Below are 15,077 nucleotides of genomic sequence, written 5' to 3'. Positions count from 1 at the left end.
CTGAGTCCAAGTGTCACACCCAAGGCCTACTGGACAGATGTGGCGCACGAAAGGCATCGATAATGCACTTTTACCTTCTAATGTACTGACATAGAAATGGTACTATGTGCAGTTCTTCTACACTAATAATGTACTTATCTGATCGAGATGTTAAACACCTTGACACTCTAACTTCACTTATTTCAAATCAATTAATTAGTTACAATATAATAATGAAATGCATGGTCAGTTGTGTAATATGAGATTGCTGTATATTCATATTTATAGTCATGTGATAAAAATCCCTACAGAAACAAAACCAAAATAACAGCACAAAACAGGAAATGACATGAAAAAAAGGAAATGCAAAACTAAAGTCTCACTTTAAGGGTACGGTGTCTTCTTTTAATATCAATATATCCTCTCCATCAGTGTTGGTGAAGAAAGGCACAAGGCGCCACCTACAAATAACTTTTTTTTTTATTTCAAGTGCTGCAAAAGAGTGGGACAAAGGGAAATGCTGAATAATGAGATCTATAAACACAACATGAACTTACAAATGTGGGACAAACAGGAAGTGTGGCCCCACCCCAGCTGCACGATTCCTCCATCACAGTTTCATTTGACGTCTAACCAGTGTCTCTTATTGGTCACCGCAGCACGAGTTCAGGGCTTTGTACACACGGATGGCGAGGTCTCCTCTATTCAGGCGTGCGTCGCCAGCCTCTCGATGATTCTCCGGTAGTCTTCCACAACCAGCTGGTAGCTCTTCTCCAGCTCTTGGTGCTGCATCTGAGTGTCCATCTGACCCAAGTGAGACACCAGCTCCTCGGGACGCAGGCACTTCCTCATCTTTGTCAGCTCTCTCTGATTCTTCTGCTCAACACAAACAGGAAGCGGTCACGTCGGTGAGGGTGTTTGCTGACCATCAGGTTACATTATCTATTTGTCACGTTATGCGAGCGGTGTCCAAAGTGCGGCCCAAGGGTAAAAAAATGAAAAAAATCAGCAGCAAAATCAGATTTTACAAGAATCAAATCACAATATTAAGAAAAAATATATAAATGGAAAAAATTGAAAATTAGGTTGTGGAGGAAGTTGTTACTAGTTTAATTTAATTTTCGGTTAATCGGTTAACTTCTTAGAATATCTTTCTCTTTGGCTCTCAACAAAGGCAGTTGCATCTTTCGCCTCTGCTCCCTTTCCCTTATCCTCCCTGCTTTGCTTGCTTCTTATGTCTTGTCTAGCGTTGTCTTATATTTTTCAAGAGCCTCTCTCTGCACTGCTCTCCAAAAACCGAAATCATGGAATTGATCAACTGGTCTCTCCGCGCAATAAATATCAACGTGGCAGAGTCGCATCCTTTCATTTTCCACTATGTGGCCCTTGCTGGAAAAAGTTTGTAAATGCATGTCTTAGGTGAACATAAAGTTCATGTGCTATTTCCGCGTATGTAAATAAAACAACATTTAATTAGTAAATGATATCTTACCTGCAAGATCGTAAGACAACAAATTAGGTAATGTTGCCCTGAAGATGCACTGACAAAGCATTTCAGGTGTAATCTGTTCCTTTCTTCAATCAAATCATTCTGGAGACGAGCCAGTCTTCTTCTTGCCACATTCTGTATTCGAAAATGTGGCCCACGCTCTCTGTTGGGACCGCAGGCAGGCAATTACCACTTTTTTCTCTTAATATTTTGACTTTATTCTTGTAAAATTACTGTTGAGTATACCATTTTTGATAGATGTAGTTTCTCCTCTTTTTTTTTAGTTTTCTTGTAAAATTATATTTTTAGAATGACCAATGGGCCAATAAAAAAAGCCAAAGGCTGCAATTTCCCATCAAGCTGCACTTTGGACACCCCTGGACTGGAATAAATGCTGTCTGCATGGCATTACAGTATTTCCAATGGGGGAAAAATGTATTTCGTTTTTGTCAGACCGTTAGGAACACATTAATAAAGTAACCTGAGGTTCAACACTGGAAACAAGTACAACATGTTTGAAGTGTTTGGGGGCGATGGATAGAACATAGCCAACCTGCACACATATGCATGCATGCATGCATGCATGCAGAAAAGGTCTCTGGGGACATGTAAAAGCAGGCCGCATGGAGCGGAGCGGTATAATCCTCTCCCATTCACAACACAGCGACCTCCACCATTCAGCTAACTACACACTACATCTCCTCAGGGAAGGAAAAATCTGCCAGCATCTGGCCACCAGATCTCTCATCGCCCGTTTACCACATGGGACCTTTTCCACGTCCGACTCATGCGGTTTTCTCCACTGACAGCAGAATCTCTAATGGTTTGGTATGCAAAGCAGCTCAAATAGAAAACGTCACGAGCAAACAGGATGTAGGGGGGGATATGTTGGTGCGTGGGGTTCGACTCGGCGACTTCATAATGTGCTTCTCATATGCCCTTCAGTCGCAAAGAAAGCTTGCCAAGTTAAACAATGACAAAAAACCCACATTTGATCAAAGTGCAGATGCCCTGATTGAAATGGAAACACCAAGTTACAGAAGTCGGAACAGTAGCTCCTTCTTGACAAAGTGCTTTAAATAAACTGCATCAATAGTGCACAATAGTGCTTTTTCCATTTCACCAGTGTTGTGCAAGTTCATAGTTCTCATCAACTAGTTCAGTTCATACAGTAGAGTAATGAATAGTTCACACGTTCCAAGTTCACCATTTCAATTTTGAGGTCTAAAGTGTTCGCCGTTTACAATTATGTATTGTTCTAGTGGAATTGTAGGACAATATTGAATATGAAGTGGTTTTCTTTATTTATGCTTCTTCGGCTATGCATCTTCACACCCTGCAAACAAAAGCATTTGGAAGTGAGCCCTGAAAGACGTTTTGCAGTTTAACAGTTACGTCAATGAGATCCGGACTTCCTTATATGGGCTGCAGATTGCCTGCACTCAGTAAGCGTGGGCCTACGTATCCGGAAGTCCTCAGGAGCACTTAGGAGTGTGACCAATCACAGCGGAGTGGGTGTACCGAGAGGAGGCCGGGGGGTGGAGTAACAGATCGTTTGGGTAAGAGGCAGGAACTCAATGAAAATACTGCAGAAAGAGGTGCAGAATCTGGAAGATCTAGAAAGCTTATCTATCGTGTGTAGCTGCTCTGTAGGAGTCCACAACTCAATACAAAGCGCTGAAAATGAGCATAACAGGTCCCCTATAAAAATTGGTTTCTTACGCTAGAGTGTGTAATGCTTCGTGCAGAGTGAAGCAAGTCGAGTGTAGCGCCGCTCACTAGTAAAAAGTAAAAGTTGATTAAAAAAAGTAAAACTTACCCTGTATGGCCCAAACAGCCTCTTCTTCACCTCCAAGCGGTACTGTCTTGCTTTCTCATCATCACTCATGTCTGTTGCTCGCAGACGCAGGATTTCGTACACTCTCCTTGCATGTTTCTGTTGGGTTAACATTGATAACATTAACATTAACATTAATTAAGTATTTAAGTATAAAAATTCCTCCCACATTCCAAAAACATGCTAGGTTAATTAGCGACTCCAAATTGTCCATAGGTATGAATGTGAGTGTGAATGGTTGTTTGTCTATATGTGCCCTGTTATTGGCTGGCCACCAGTCCAGGGTGTACCCCGCCTCCCCCCTGAAGTCTGCTGGGATAGGCTCCAGCACGCCTGCGACCCTCATGAGGGTAAGCGGTAGAAAATGAATGAATTTATCTTTAACAAAAAGCTGTTTTTCCTCACTTTATTTGTTTGAGAACAGATATTTTCCTGATATTCTCCTGCTGATTACTACAGAGTGGAAAAAGGTAGAAACAAACTTTTTTCTGATAAAAGATGAGAGTCTAACCTTTCTTTTGGTAGGTTTACTGTGTATAGCCATAGAACACTATCCTCTGTGTGTCTTGAAAGATCTGTCAAAATCATCTTAAGTGAGTGGAAGCTGAAGGGATGTCTTTTGAAAAATGACTGGGAGTGACTGAGCTAATAAAGCTAATAATAATAAAAAATCAACCACCATAAAACGGGGGACGACTGCTACAAATGAATTGTTGTGGACAATGATAAATCCCGGAATTTATGACCCTGTATAGGGGAGGAGTTGTTTGAGAAAAACAAAACAATCAGTTCCCAATATGTCAAGAGACATTAACACGTCAAAAGAAAAAAAGGCGACTGGAAGTCATACGCATCTGCTAATTGTTAGCTGGATATCTAGACAGTGGACATTTTCTGACATTTATGGCGGTGAGGACATGACCTCGCAATCAATGACAGAGAATCCGAGGACACCAACAATGAAGCGAAGAGACTTATACGGCACCTTGTTGATTTTCAGCTTTGTTTGTGCCTCTTCCACCATTTCAGCTGACAGGCCCAGGTGCAGTTTGTCCTCAGCAAAGGACGGCAAGCCCTGACACAGCTTGACCAGCACATAGTCCCGCAGCGTCACGTAGCTCTCAGAAGGATCTTCAGCTGGAAACAAGTAGATTACTGTCAGGGAAGAATGACTGAAATCTTTCCTGATGGTTTATTAAGGACTGAAAGTCAGGCAGCAACTTTCTGAAAGACCATCTGGGATTCCTTCTCAGTATTCATCACGTCTCCGCACAGCAATGTCAACAACTTCGATCGAGTATGTTTCAATAAAGCCTCAGCAGGCCGGCGTACATGCCAGCTCACCAAATTAACTCTCCCCACTGGATACTACCACCGTGGGGACGAATCAATTCATTCTTCTACATTCTCCAACATACTTCAAATACAACGGCATATTCTAATGACAGAGCTGCCAACTCTCCTGGAAATTGCCCTCGTCTTCCGACATCCTGATTGAAGTTTACTCCAGATTGTGATGTTTTTTTGTGCGGATCTAAAATATTGAAGCTTCTACCCGGAAATTGAAAGAATGAAAGAAGGTGGGCCATCAATAGGGTTGTCACAAGACATCCAACTCACGAGACGGGACGATGCATGCGACTGGTCTCTTACCTATTTGTCTATACACAGCACGGATGCTCAGCTGATCTTTGCCATTTCTAATTAAATATATACATAGTATATAATAAAAAACATACATTGAAAGACATACTATAGATAGCTTTTATTTGTTATTAGTATCAACATTTCAGCTTTTTTGTTACACTATGCCCTTCTGCTCTATTTCTCACTTTTGCTTGGTTATCGTTTATTTCTGCAATGAGCCTCCTTCCACAAATGGCCCCTGTGCCACACTTTGGACACCCATGCATGCTTTGCCAGGAAGGTGTGGTGCAGCGAGGTGACAGGATTGTGTCCAAACTCAGTTTGGTCAGGTGCTTGGTTGCATTGTGGAGAGATTTTTAGACAGAGTGACAGAGTTAGAGATCCATCCCGCTCACCAGCTTGGCGGATTCTTCACTTCTGCTGATGGAATGGAGTGGAATGAATGCATGCCGCAAGAAACACTTACATGCACGTCCTGACTAGCTAAATATAGTGACAAATGTTGCTATTATGTATCAAAATATCTATAGATCATAGAACATGTGACGTCTTTAAGTTAAAGTGGTGTGGTGGTTGTTTTTGGCGACACCCAGTGGCCGCAATATTTCACTGAAATGACCTTATGACGCAGTTGGGCACACAAATTGAACGACATAGATGATACTGTACCGTTTTTTGTTAAGGAATTCTTTCTAATAGGTTTCAATAAATAATGTGCAACTGTAATAATTACATGGATGTGCTATTTTAGACAGAAGTGCTGTTTCATTAGGGCACTAATTATGTTTCCCTTGGAGATTGTAACTGCCGCGTCAGCACCCTTTCCATTTTCACCATTTTAATTCATGTGTGAATACAAAAATAATGTTATGGTGTCAACTTTTTGATAAGCTTCTACACACCAAGATATGTCCAGGCATCAAGTGAAGTATTACAAGTATATTCTTCCAGATATATATGAGGCATATAAGTTATTACTATAGCCATACACTGTATAAAATTTTTTTTAGCTTTAGTTTGTCTCCTTGTTGTAAACATTTTGTTCTTCTTTTGTGAAACAATAAGCTGGCTCTGATGATCCAGCATAAATACCGCCAAACTCCACTTTAGTCCAATGCCATCCATCCGGGTACCGGTCGCAAAGTGAGCAGTCTCAGTAGCGAAGCCCACACTTCCCTGTCCCTGGCCCCTCCAGGGTGACCGAGCTCCTCAACTTAGTCCAGTGCGACTTACAGTACATGTATTTAACTTGTAGCCCGTAAAAATGGTAAATGTTGGCAGCTCTTTTATGACATCCAGTACAAGAGCAGAGTCAAAAACAGAGGACAATTGCAAGGACAATCAAGACACTATTACAGAGGCATTCATTAACAAAATGAATATGCAGTGAAGAACTGTGCCTCTTTTCATACTGTCAGGTGTTGCATCGCCCCACAAGGTCAATTATAACAAAATCGCCTACCTGTGATGTCTTGAACTTTGGGCATGCCACAATAAAATTTGTGCACCGCCTCCAGGAGTTGTGCTCCATGACCTTCTCCTTGGAATGGAGGCAAGATCAGCATTTGGCTGTTTGGTAAAAAAAAACAAAAAAAGAAATGACAATGAAAATGAGAATAAAATAATCATAGTCTTAAAGCAATAAACACAACTTATTTTGTGACAGAAAGTGTAGCGCAATAAACTCAGCCACATCAAATGCTTATTTATAAAATTGTTTTCAGACACAAATCACCCTGGTTTCATTATGAAACCAAATCCAGTTGAATGCTTGGTGATCCAAGCCAGTAATTTGGCTCGAAGAAGATAAAGAAATGTGTAATTTTCGTCATCCCTTGAAGACACAAAAGACTGGGACAGCCCGCGCTGCCCCGCCAATTACCTTACACGTGGCCGGGTTTTGTCTGGGTACACGTAGTAATTATAAACTGTCATGTAGCCAATGGTTGCGTAGAGGGTCTCCCCATCTTTATTGTACTTTTCAAATCTGCAGATAAGACACAAAGGCAAACAGGTCAATTACAAGCATGCTCTCACGCAGTGTCCATTTTAGCTTGTGTGTTCGCTCCCCCAGCAAGTTAGAGCAGCCAGGCTGGATCAGTACACCTGCTGCAACCTGAATACATTATGCACTTAATTGGAGTACTGCAACTTAGAGGAAGAGAAGGGCCTGAAAGAGGGACTGAGCTCCTCCAAAATCACTTCAGTCCATTTTGCCCATTGTGGGTATTAATAGGTGCCAAGGTAAAGGAAACACTGGCAGAGGCTCTTTTTACTGTTAAGACATTGTTCAGTGTTTCAAAAGACAACAGCATTCAATTCAGCCTGTGCCCCGAAAAAATTTCAAAAGGGCTTTTGGCACAAAGGAAGCTCTTGCCTGATCAACAATTCTCCTACGGGGGGAAATATAATCAAACCGGCCGGGTAATTGGCCACAAGCGCCTCAAAGGGGGGCTTTGTTTTTCAATGACACAATATAGGCTTTAGGATAGTTTAGGCTAGGAGGGGGTGCGCCGGGTTGGCGGTGGGGGGGTGTCGATGAAAGAGAGACGGTACACAAGAAAGAAGTCCCAACGATCGTCATCGACGTCGATGAAGCTGGCGGTCTCGATGAACCACATGAGGAAGGTCTGGAGGCGCTCGTGGTACTCGCGGAATCCTGGGCAGCTTAAGTCAGCCTACAGCAGGTAGAATTAGGAATTAGTCAAAACAAACGCACCTTCCGGTGATGAACGAAAATGGTCAGGGCACAGGTGAACGCACCTTGTGAATCTGGTATGTGAGTTCTCCTGCTTCCTCATTGTGGACCATGTATGTGTGCAGCAGGGTGCCAAAGGGCCTGAAATTGGCCTCTTTCTCGAGTAACGTGATGAAGTCATCTGCGTTGCAGGTGAACCCAGCAGGGACGATTTCCCGGATCTTTCCGTCCACATCATCTGGCTGGAAGGTGAAGTTAGCACACCAAATACACATCAGAGTCTGAATGTTATATATATAATTTTTCAATAATCCTCTATGTCCAGGGTGCTAAAATGGTCTCAATCTGGGACCACATATGAAGTCCGGACCCCCTCATTTTTATTCTTGCTCATTTTTTACACTTTTCTGTGGGTCACTCTTGCTATATTATAGCACATTATTAGTATTTCATTGATTTGATATCAATTGATTTAAGTTAAACCAAGCACATAATTGCATGTCTCAAGTGCATTTTAGAAGAATTTATTAAGGCAAATGAAGACAGACATAACTGGATAGAAATTAATGCAGAAATTAATTTGACATCCATTTTCTATGCCGCTTATCCTCACTAGGTTCGCGGGATAAAGTTAACATTATAAATAAATTGTAAGAACTGTACTAAAGAAGAGGACAACAATCTGATATTTCTCTAATACCAAAGAGGAAGAGGACTAAAGTATTGCTCAATTTTACTTCGCCAAAAAAAAAACCCAAGCCAGACATCGGTTGTATATTACATATTTTTATGTAACTTTTAACCCACTGTCTGTCACCCAACCAGATTGGTTCTGCAACCCCCTTTTGGCTCCGGAGCCACCGGTTGAGAACCACTGCTCTATGTACTAGATTCTCCATCAAATAGAAACATATACATCAAACATCAGTTTTCCGGTTTCATACAATATTGTAGGTAACATAAGTAGTTTGTTTAGCCTGTAGTGTCTCATTCTGCAGAATTAAGCGCTGCTGACTCACTGTCTGCATTTTTCTTGTGCTAAATAACTCACCATGGGACCAAAGAAAGTTTTGAGTGGCAGTGATTTGATGCAGAAGGTGCGAAACACTAATGAATTCAACTTCGCCGGGATGTACGGGAAGTCGGCATCAACAATAAGTTTCATCAATTCCTCATTTAGAGTTAAACAGCATTGTTGTCTGCATGTAAAACTATTATTGTTTTTTGGAAAATGTATTTTTGTGACTTTTTGTGGGTGTCTGGAACAAACTATTTAGATTTACATTATTTTAAATGGGGGGGGGGGGTGGTAAACCCCTAACCCGCTAACCCTAACCCCCCTAACCCTAAACCTTATGTGAAACATTCTTTCCCCTTTCTGTGGGTTCTACTGAGAGAAAACAAATTAGTATGAGCTAGCTAATAATGCACGCTTAAGCCCGAACAAAAAGCTCATAAAAACTTCAATAGCGCACGATCACAGTATGTAAATCAAATGTCGTTACAGGTTTTATGTAAGAGGGCTTTGTAGTTGAAATAGGTACTGTAGCTCCCAATGACATCCATTGTTAGCAAGCTCATACCAACTTTTTCGTTTGTTAGAATGCACAGAAAAGGGAAAGACGTGTTTACGGTCTACGTAAGGATGGTGAATGATGATGATGATCACATCAGGATTGTTCCAAAAAAAGTGCAGTTTTCACTTTAAGGTAATGTAATTTTGTGTCATTACTGCCGCCTAGTGACCAGAATACTACATACTGTATCACTTGTATTTCAATATGTTTTAACTAGCAATAGACCATAGTCTCTTACAAAGCAGCCATCATTTATTCATTCATTCATTTATGAAAAAAAAACAAAAACAAGACAGTCAGGGAGCAATAATCACATTGCAATATTTCGAGCGACCAAGCACAAAGTGGCGAGGGATTACTGTCATAATGAAAACATAGCTACTACAGTATTTAATGTATAAATGTATTTTCATAGTCAAGAAGAGGTTCCAAGACACAACGTATATGAAATCAAACTAATAGAAAATATGAAAATAAAGCAAGACTGCAACGTCCCCCTGCGTGTGCTGCTCATGAAAAGAAAACCATTAGGCAATTAAAACTGTCAGCTGAGCAGAGGTCTGGGCTGCCCCCCTCCCACTGAAAAGACCACTTAAATCTGTACATTTACTCCTCATGTTAAACCATGAATATGTGATGAAGTTGCCACAATAACGCATTTCTGCCACTCAGCGGGAAATTAAACCTGATGAATTGATCTCAACTTAACAAACCTTTGGCCGTTCATAATAGAGGCCTCTCCTCTAATCCTGCCAAGTGAACCCAATCAAATGAATTGGGCCCCGCATTTTCAAAGGGTCTCGGAGACAAAGGGGAGCCAGCCTCGTACTTTTTACTCTGCGCAACGCGTGGTTAGTTCAGCTGTGATGTTTGCATTGTATCCATTTCCACAAGGATTGACATGAGAACACTTTGCTAAGCGGCCCTTTCACACCATTTACATGTGTGATGGGCATTATGTCGCCGCGCAGACCCTCGCTGCTCGGCATTCACAACTGGGAAATGAAGAAGGTCGCGGCAAAATGCACTACAAAAGGCTAATACAAAATAGTGCTGATTCCACCCCTTTCAGACATCGGCTACTAATATCAAACTGGAGGTAATGCACCTGCAGCTGAATGCCTCTTCAGCTTTGCAATTGTTCACTCGCATGTCTAAGAAACAAGGAGCGTGCTTAAAAGGCCTTGGACAAACAAGCCTCTTTATTTCGGCCACTCGTCTGCATACTAGACACTAAATTGGCCGGCCTTCCAGAATAGATGCCTTAGTTTGCCGTGAATATAACTTAACAATGCACCTTCAGAGCATTGTTCACGTCTTTGATTCTTAAACAATACATATAAAGGGGGTACAAATAATCTAATTTGTGCTTTTGTATGACTTCATCTACTGTAGAGGCTGAACTACACCGAGCCTTCATAGCAGATTTACACACCCAAAGATAAGGTTCAGTTGAAAAATGAAACAGGTATTCTGCATTAGCCATTTTGGATGAGGGGCTTGTAGTAAGAGTACCAATGTTGCAGCTGCTTAAACTCTCTCCAATGGAGAGAGAAATGGAAAAAACTCAATTTTTCTCACCAGCTGCACTTGCAGCCGGGCGGTCTGCCTGCACCGGCAGACAAACACTCTTCAGACGCAGCCTGAACTCTGCTACACCCCATGCTCTCCACCCTGACACCAGCTGCACTCAAACCCTTAATGCTGGGAGCAGCCCCCGGAGGTCAATCCTGACAACCGAGAGGCGCGGAGCGCACACAGGAGAGGGCGGCCATCATGTTTCACCCTGAACATCATCTGTGGCTTCAAAGTTGGCACAGAAAAAACTGAAAATGGGCCTCCGGTTAGGGTACAAACACTGCCAGTTGACTCTGTTCCTCACCAGAGCAATAAGAGGAATGATTTCTAAGATTTATGGAATTACTAAAGACGTCACAAAGAATTGGATCATGTCGGATTAAGACATTTTGTCACCCGGTCCCAATTTACTGAAGAAAGACTTACAAGTAGCCATGTCCAATAATAGTCAATGTATATGCAGGTAGGGTCAGGGGGTGCTGGAGCCTATCCCAGCTGTCTTCGGGCGAGAGGTGGGGTACACCCTGGACTGGTGGCCAGCCAATCACAGGGCACATATAGACAAACAACCATTCATACTCACATTCATACCTATGGACAATTTGGAGTCACCAATTAACCTAGCATGTTTTTGGAATGTGGGAGGAAACCCATGCATGCACGAGAAGAACATGCATAATCCGCACAAAAATGGCCGAGGGTGGAATCAAACTCGGGTCTCCTCCCTGTGTGGCCTGCGCGCTAACCACTCGGTCCCCGTGCAGCCCATTTTATAATACTTTACCCCAAAAATAGGCTGTTTTTCCCTCAGGCAAAAAGATCTCATTCACTCTAAATCGGAAAAATTTAACTAAATTTAAAGCGGACCTATTATGCTCATTTTTAGACCCTTTGTATTGGACTCCTATAGAGCAGCTACACACAATAATCCGCATAGAAAACATTTAAGATTTTGTAGAATCTGCAACTACTGCAGCTGTATTTCCTTTCCTTTGTGCTTCCTGACAAAACGGTCTGTTTTAATTTATTCTACCCACAGCCCGAATCCGGGCACGCCCACTCTGCTGTGATTGGTCACACGCCCAAAGTGCTTCCCAACTATGAACCATATGAAGCAACTAAGTCCGCCCCTCGATGACATCACAAAGGGACGGTTTTACCACGCCCTCTGAAACTGAGCATTTTGAGCCATTCCAAACTTCTTTCAGGGCTCACTTCCAAATGCGCAAACCTCATTATCTGAAACTTTAGTATGGTTTAACACAAGAATACAACATTCTAACTACATTTATAGGTCATTTGCAGGTTATGCATTGTAGAGAAGTTTAACGCTTGCACTTCATGGTGTAATATTTGTAAATGCATTATTTTGATATAACCCTTTTTGTGTGTTGTTTAGCCTTAGCCTTTAGCCTTCGTCTATTCAACACTAACAAAGTGAGTCTATTTCTATCTTGATAATAAGACAGAGGGACAAGCTTACCTCAACACAGTCAAACGTGTCAGTGACTTTAGATACATATTTCACTTTGAAGAGAGTGCTCAGGTTCCCAGCTGTGTAAAAGAGCTGTATCTGAAGACCTTTGTATCCAAAAGCCACCTCACTGCGGAAGAAAGGCCAATTGCATTATTCCACATTTGGCTAAAATAAATAAATGTATGGATTTCATTGTACAAAGCAATCTAGTATTTTAAGGAAAAAACACAACACTGCATGTATTTAATTTCTCTGTGGTATTGTTATTTTAGTCCCCTACAATTTCTGCTCGATGTCAGAATTATGCAATTGTGTGATGAGGCTCTAACCAACAATTATGCTAGCTGTAAGTAATTAATGCCCCAATTAACTCATTTCATTTCAGCTGATTGCAGCAAGTATAAAAACAAGGAATGCTAGTTGGGACTGATTTGTACAGAAGACACAGGCAGGCACAGCAAGGTGCAGTACTCTTACTTCATCATGGAATGCATCCTCCATGTTTAAAAATCTACTCTTAATGTTAATATCGTTCCACCTTTACATGCAACGCTGCAAACGTTTCTGCAGAAGGTGACTTCTTCAGGTGCCTGTAACTGTAATTGACTACACCAGCAGTGTACACTTGATTTTTTTTCTGTCCAATGAAAATGACATAATTTTTCTCATAAAATCTAACAGGTTTTTTTTATTCCTTTTAAAAAAAAATCATAATTATGACTTTATCCCATATTTTTACTTTTTTCTTGTAATGTAACCTTTGCCACAACCTATTTTTCCAACAATAACAACTTTATTTGTTGCTTTGTTTGTCCCTCTCCCTTTTTTTTAAAAAAATAAATAAAGAACATATATTTTTTTGCCTAACAAAGTCAAAAATTCATTTGTTTTTACAATTTTTTTCCATAATATTTTAACATCATTCTCATAAATATACAGCAGTTTTTCAATTTCTGCAATTTTCCCCTAATAATTATGACTTTAATCCTATATTTAGAGGACCTTTATTCCTATATAATACTTTGACTTTATTCTTGTAACATAACTTTTTCCGCAACCTAATTAAAAACTAATTACAACATTTGTTGTTTTGTTTCTAATGTCTCACCTTTTATAACATCTTTTTTACGTTTCAACCATGCGCCTACAATTACATTATTCTCATAAAATTTGAACTTTTACCTCTTTCGCTTTGTCCTTGTAAAATTAATGCAGATGTTTCCCCCATCCAAAAAAATAACAGCTGCGGGACTCAAATGGCCCCTGGGCTGCACTTTGTACACCACTGAACTACAGTACAAGTACTACTGTATATAGATAACAAAGAAGAAGTAAGAAGTGACCTGTATAACTGATACTTTATCCATATCAGTGGTTCTCAACTGATTTGGTTGCGGAAGCCAACATCACATCTCAATATTATACAATATAATACACCTGGATATTTTTATTTTTTTTCTTCTCAAATATATTCAAAGGAACTATTTGCAGAGGTAGACACGCACCTTGTGCCGGCGTAGCAATTGAATAGCACAAACAAAAAAGGTGCATTCAAGGACATTGAGTCATTACTTTATGTATATTTTCCCTGCAACCCACCAGGTTGTAACTTAACCATCAAAAAGAAAAACTTACTCATCTCCAAAAAGTTGGTGGCTATACTCTGGGTGAAAAGTAGTGCCATCATCTTCAACGTCCTCTGGAAATCGAACTGCAAGTAAAAGAAGTTCCAGCTAATGTCAAAACATCATTCATCATGTTTATCCATGTTAATTTACAGTGTGCAAAATAAGAGGAAAAAACACAGACATACTTAGCTTTAAGCAAATAGCTTCATTGGTGTCACACTTATATTCAGCCAGTTTCTTCTCCATGTTGTTTACTCCTGAGGAACCATCAACCAAATGTAATTATAATAAACAGTTTTTAACACAGTAGGATAATGGTTTGATTGTAGCCACAGGTAAAAACTAGTAAAAGATAATCATGTCCAAATGTTTTTTGGAGCGAAACCAAAAACATTATAGCAATGTTGCTTTTGCGATTAGGAGCACTGCATGGAGGTTAGCAAGACTGAGCTTTGAGCAATGTTAAGGTATTCTCTTATATACTCTGTAAGACCCTGAACATTCAGAGATCATCCCTTTTATTACGAGTATATTTTAATACAGCATTGTGACGACAGGCTAGCGATCCTTCTCCTAGAGCCTATTTCCACGCGCCATTCCTATCTGTTCACTATGTGGTAAACACACAGCATGTTATGACAGCCGCCTAGCACGTTGCTAGCATGCAGCAGGCAGGCCCACCGCTCACTTTGCGCCACAATATGTCGTCTGTTCAGCACTCCGTGCGTTATTGTGAGGAGCACAAATGTGTCCGCGTTCAGCCGGGCTTATGAAAGATAGTCGCCTTTAACTGCAGGTAAGATGAAGCTGTCAAATACTCACCCGCCATTTCTGCACAGTGTTGTGGGGAGCTGTGTTGTCCTAAAAGACCGCGCAACCAGGAGCACTTCCGGGTTACGTAATTCCGGCGAAACCGGATGTAGTTTCATTACCCCACCCTACGGTGTGTTGTGCTGTTATTAAAATAAAAGGCCGGTAAAATAAATGACACCATTCTGAATTAACTAATTTATGAAAACAACACAAAAATTAAATTCACGCTACATTCAGCACTTTGTGTCCAAATGATTTATTTCTAAATGTAACATGTGCAATGAATGCAAAGTAGCATTCATTCATTTTCTACTGCTTAAAAGTTGAATTTCAACATAAAAAAACTCAAAATTT

The 15,077-nt window shown here is 40.8% G+C and overlaps 1 protein-coding gene across 1 annotated transcript; it reads right to left on the bottom strand.

The window, feature by feature from the left end:
- Nucleotides 1-266: 266 nt before the first annotated feature.
- Nucleotides 267-14,808, bottom strand: hat1 (histone acetyltransferase 1). The gene is made up of 11 exons (XM_058081133.2): nt 14,733-14,808; nt 14,096-14,167; nt 13,918-13,993; nt 12,289-12,409; nt 7,716-7,892; nt 7,509-7,630; nt 6,835-6,939; nt 6,415-6,521; nt 4,291-4,442; nt 3,288-3,404; nt 267-855 (listed from the first exon to the last, which is right to left on the bottom strand). Exons 1-11 carry the CDS (start codon nt 14,737-14,739, stop codon nt 685-687), a joined length of 1,227 nt encoding a protein of 408 aa, XP_057937116.2. The 5' UTR covers nt 14,740-14,808; the 3' UTR covers nt 267-684.
- Between the last annotated feature and the right edge of the window lie 269 nt (nt 14,809-15,077).

This window comes from Doryrhamphus excisus, linkage group LG12 (genome assembly GCF_037039965.1).
Source record: "Doryrhamphus excisus strain RoL-2023G ecotype Guam linkage group LG12, RoL_Dexc_Guam_v1.1, whole genome shotgun sequence".
Taxonomy (NCBI): domain Eukaryota; kingdom Metazoa; phylum Chordata; class Actinopteri; order Syngnathiformes; family Syngnathidae; genus Doryrhamphus; species Doryrhamphus excisus.
Note: the sequence above shows the minus strand (reverse complement) of the source record. Positions and strands in the feature narration are given on the sequence as shown.

What these genes read in the sequence shown, in the direction of transcription:
- hat1 (XM_058081133.2), bottom strand. An exon ending in AGCTATTTGCTTAAAGCTAA is followed by an intron (nt 13,994 to 14,095) that starts GTATGTCTGTGT and finishes TTTTACTTGCAG; the next exon opens with TTCGATTTCCAGAGGACGTT. An exon ending in CAAAGTTCAAGACATCACAG is followed by an intron (nt 4,443 to 6,414) that starts GTAGGCGATTTT and finishes ACTTGTTTCCAG; the next exon opens with CTGAAGATCCTTCTGAGAGC.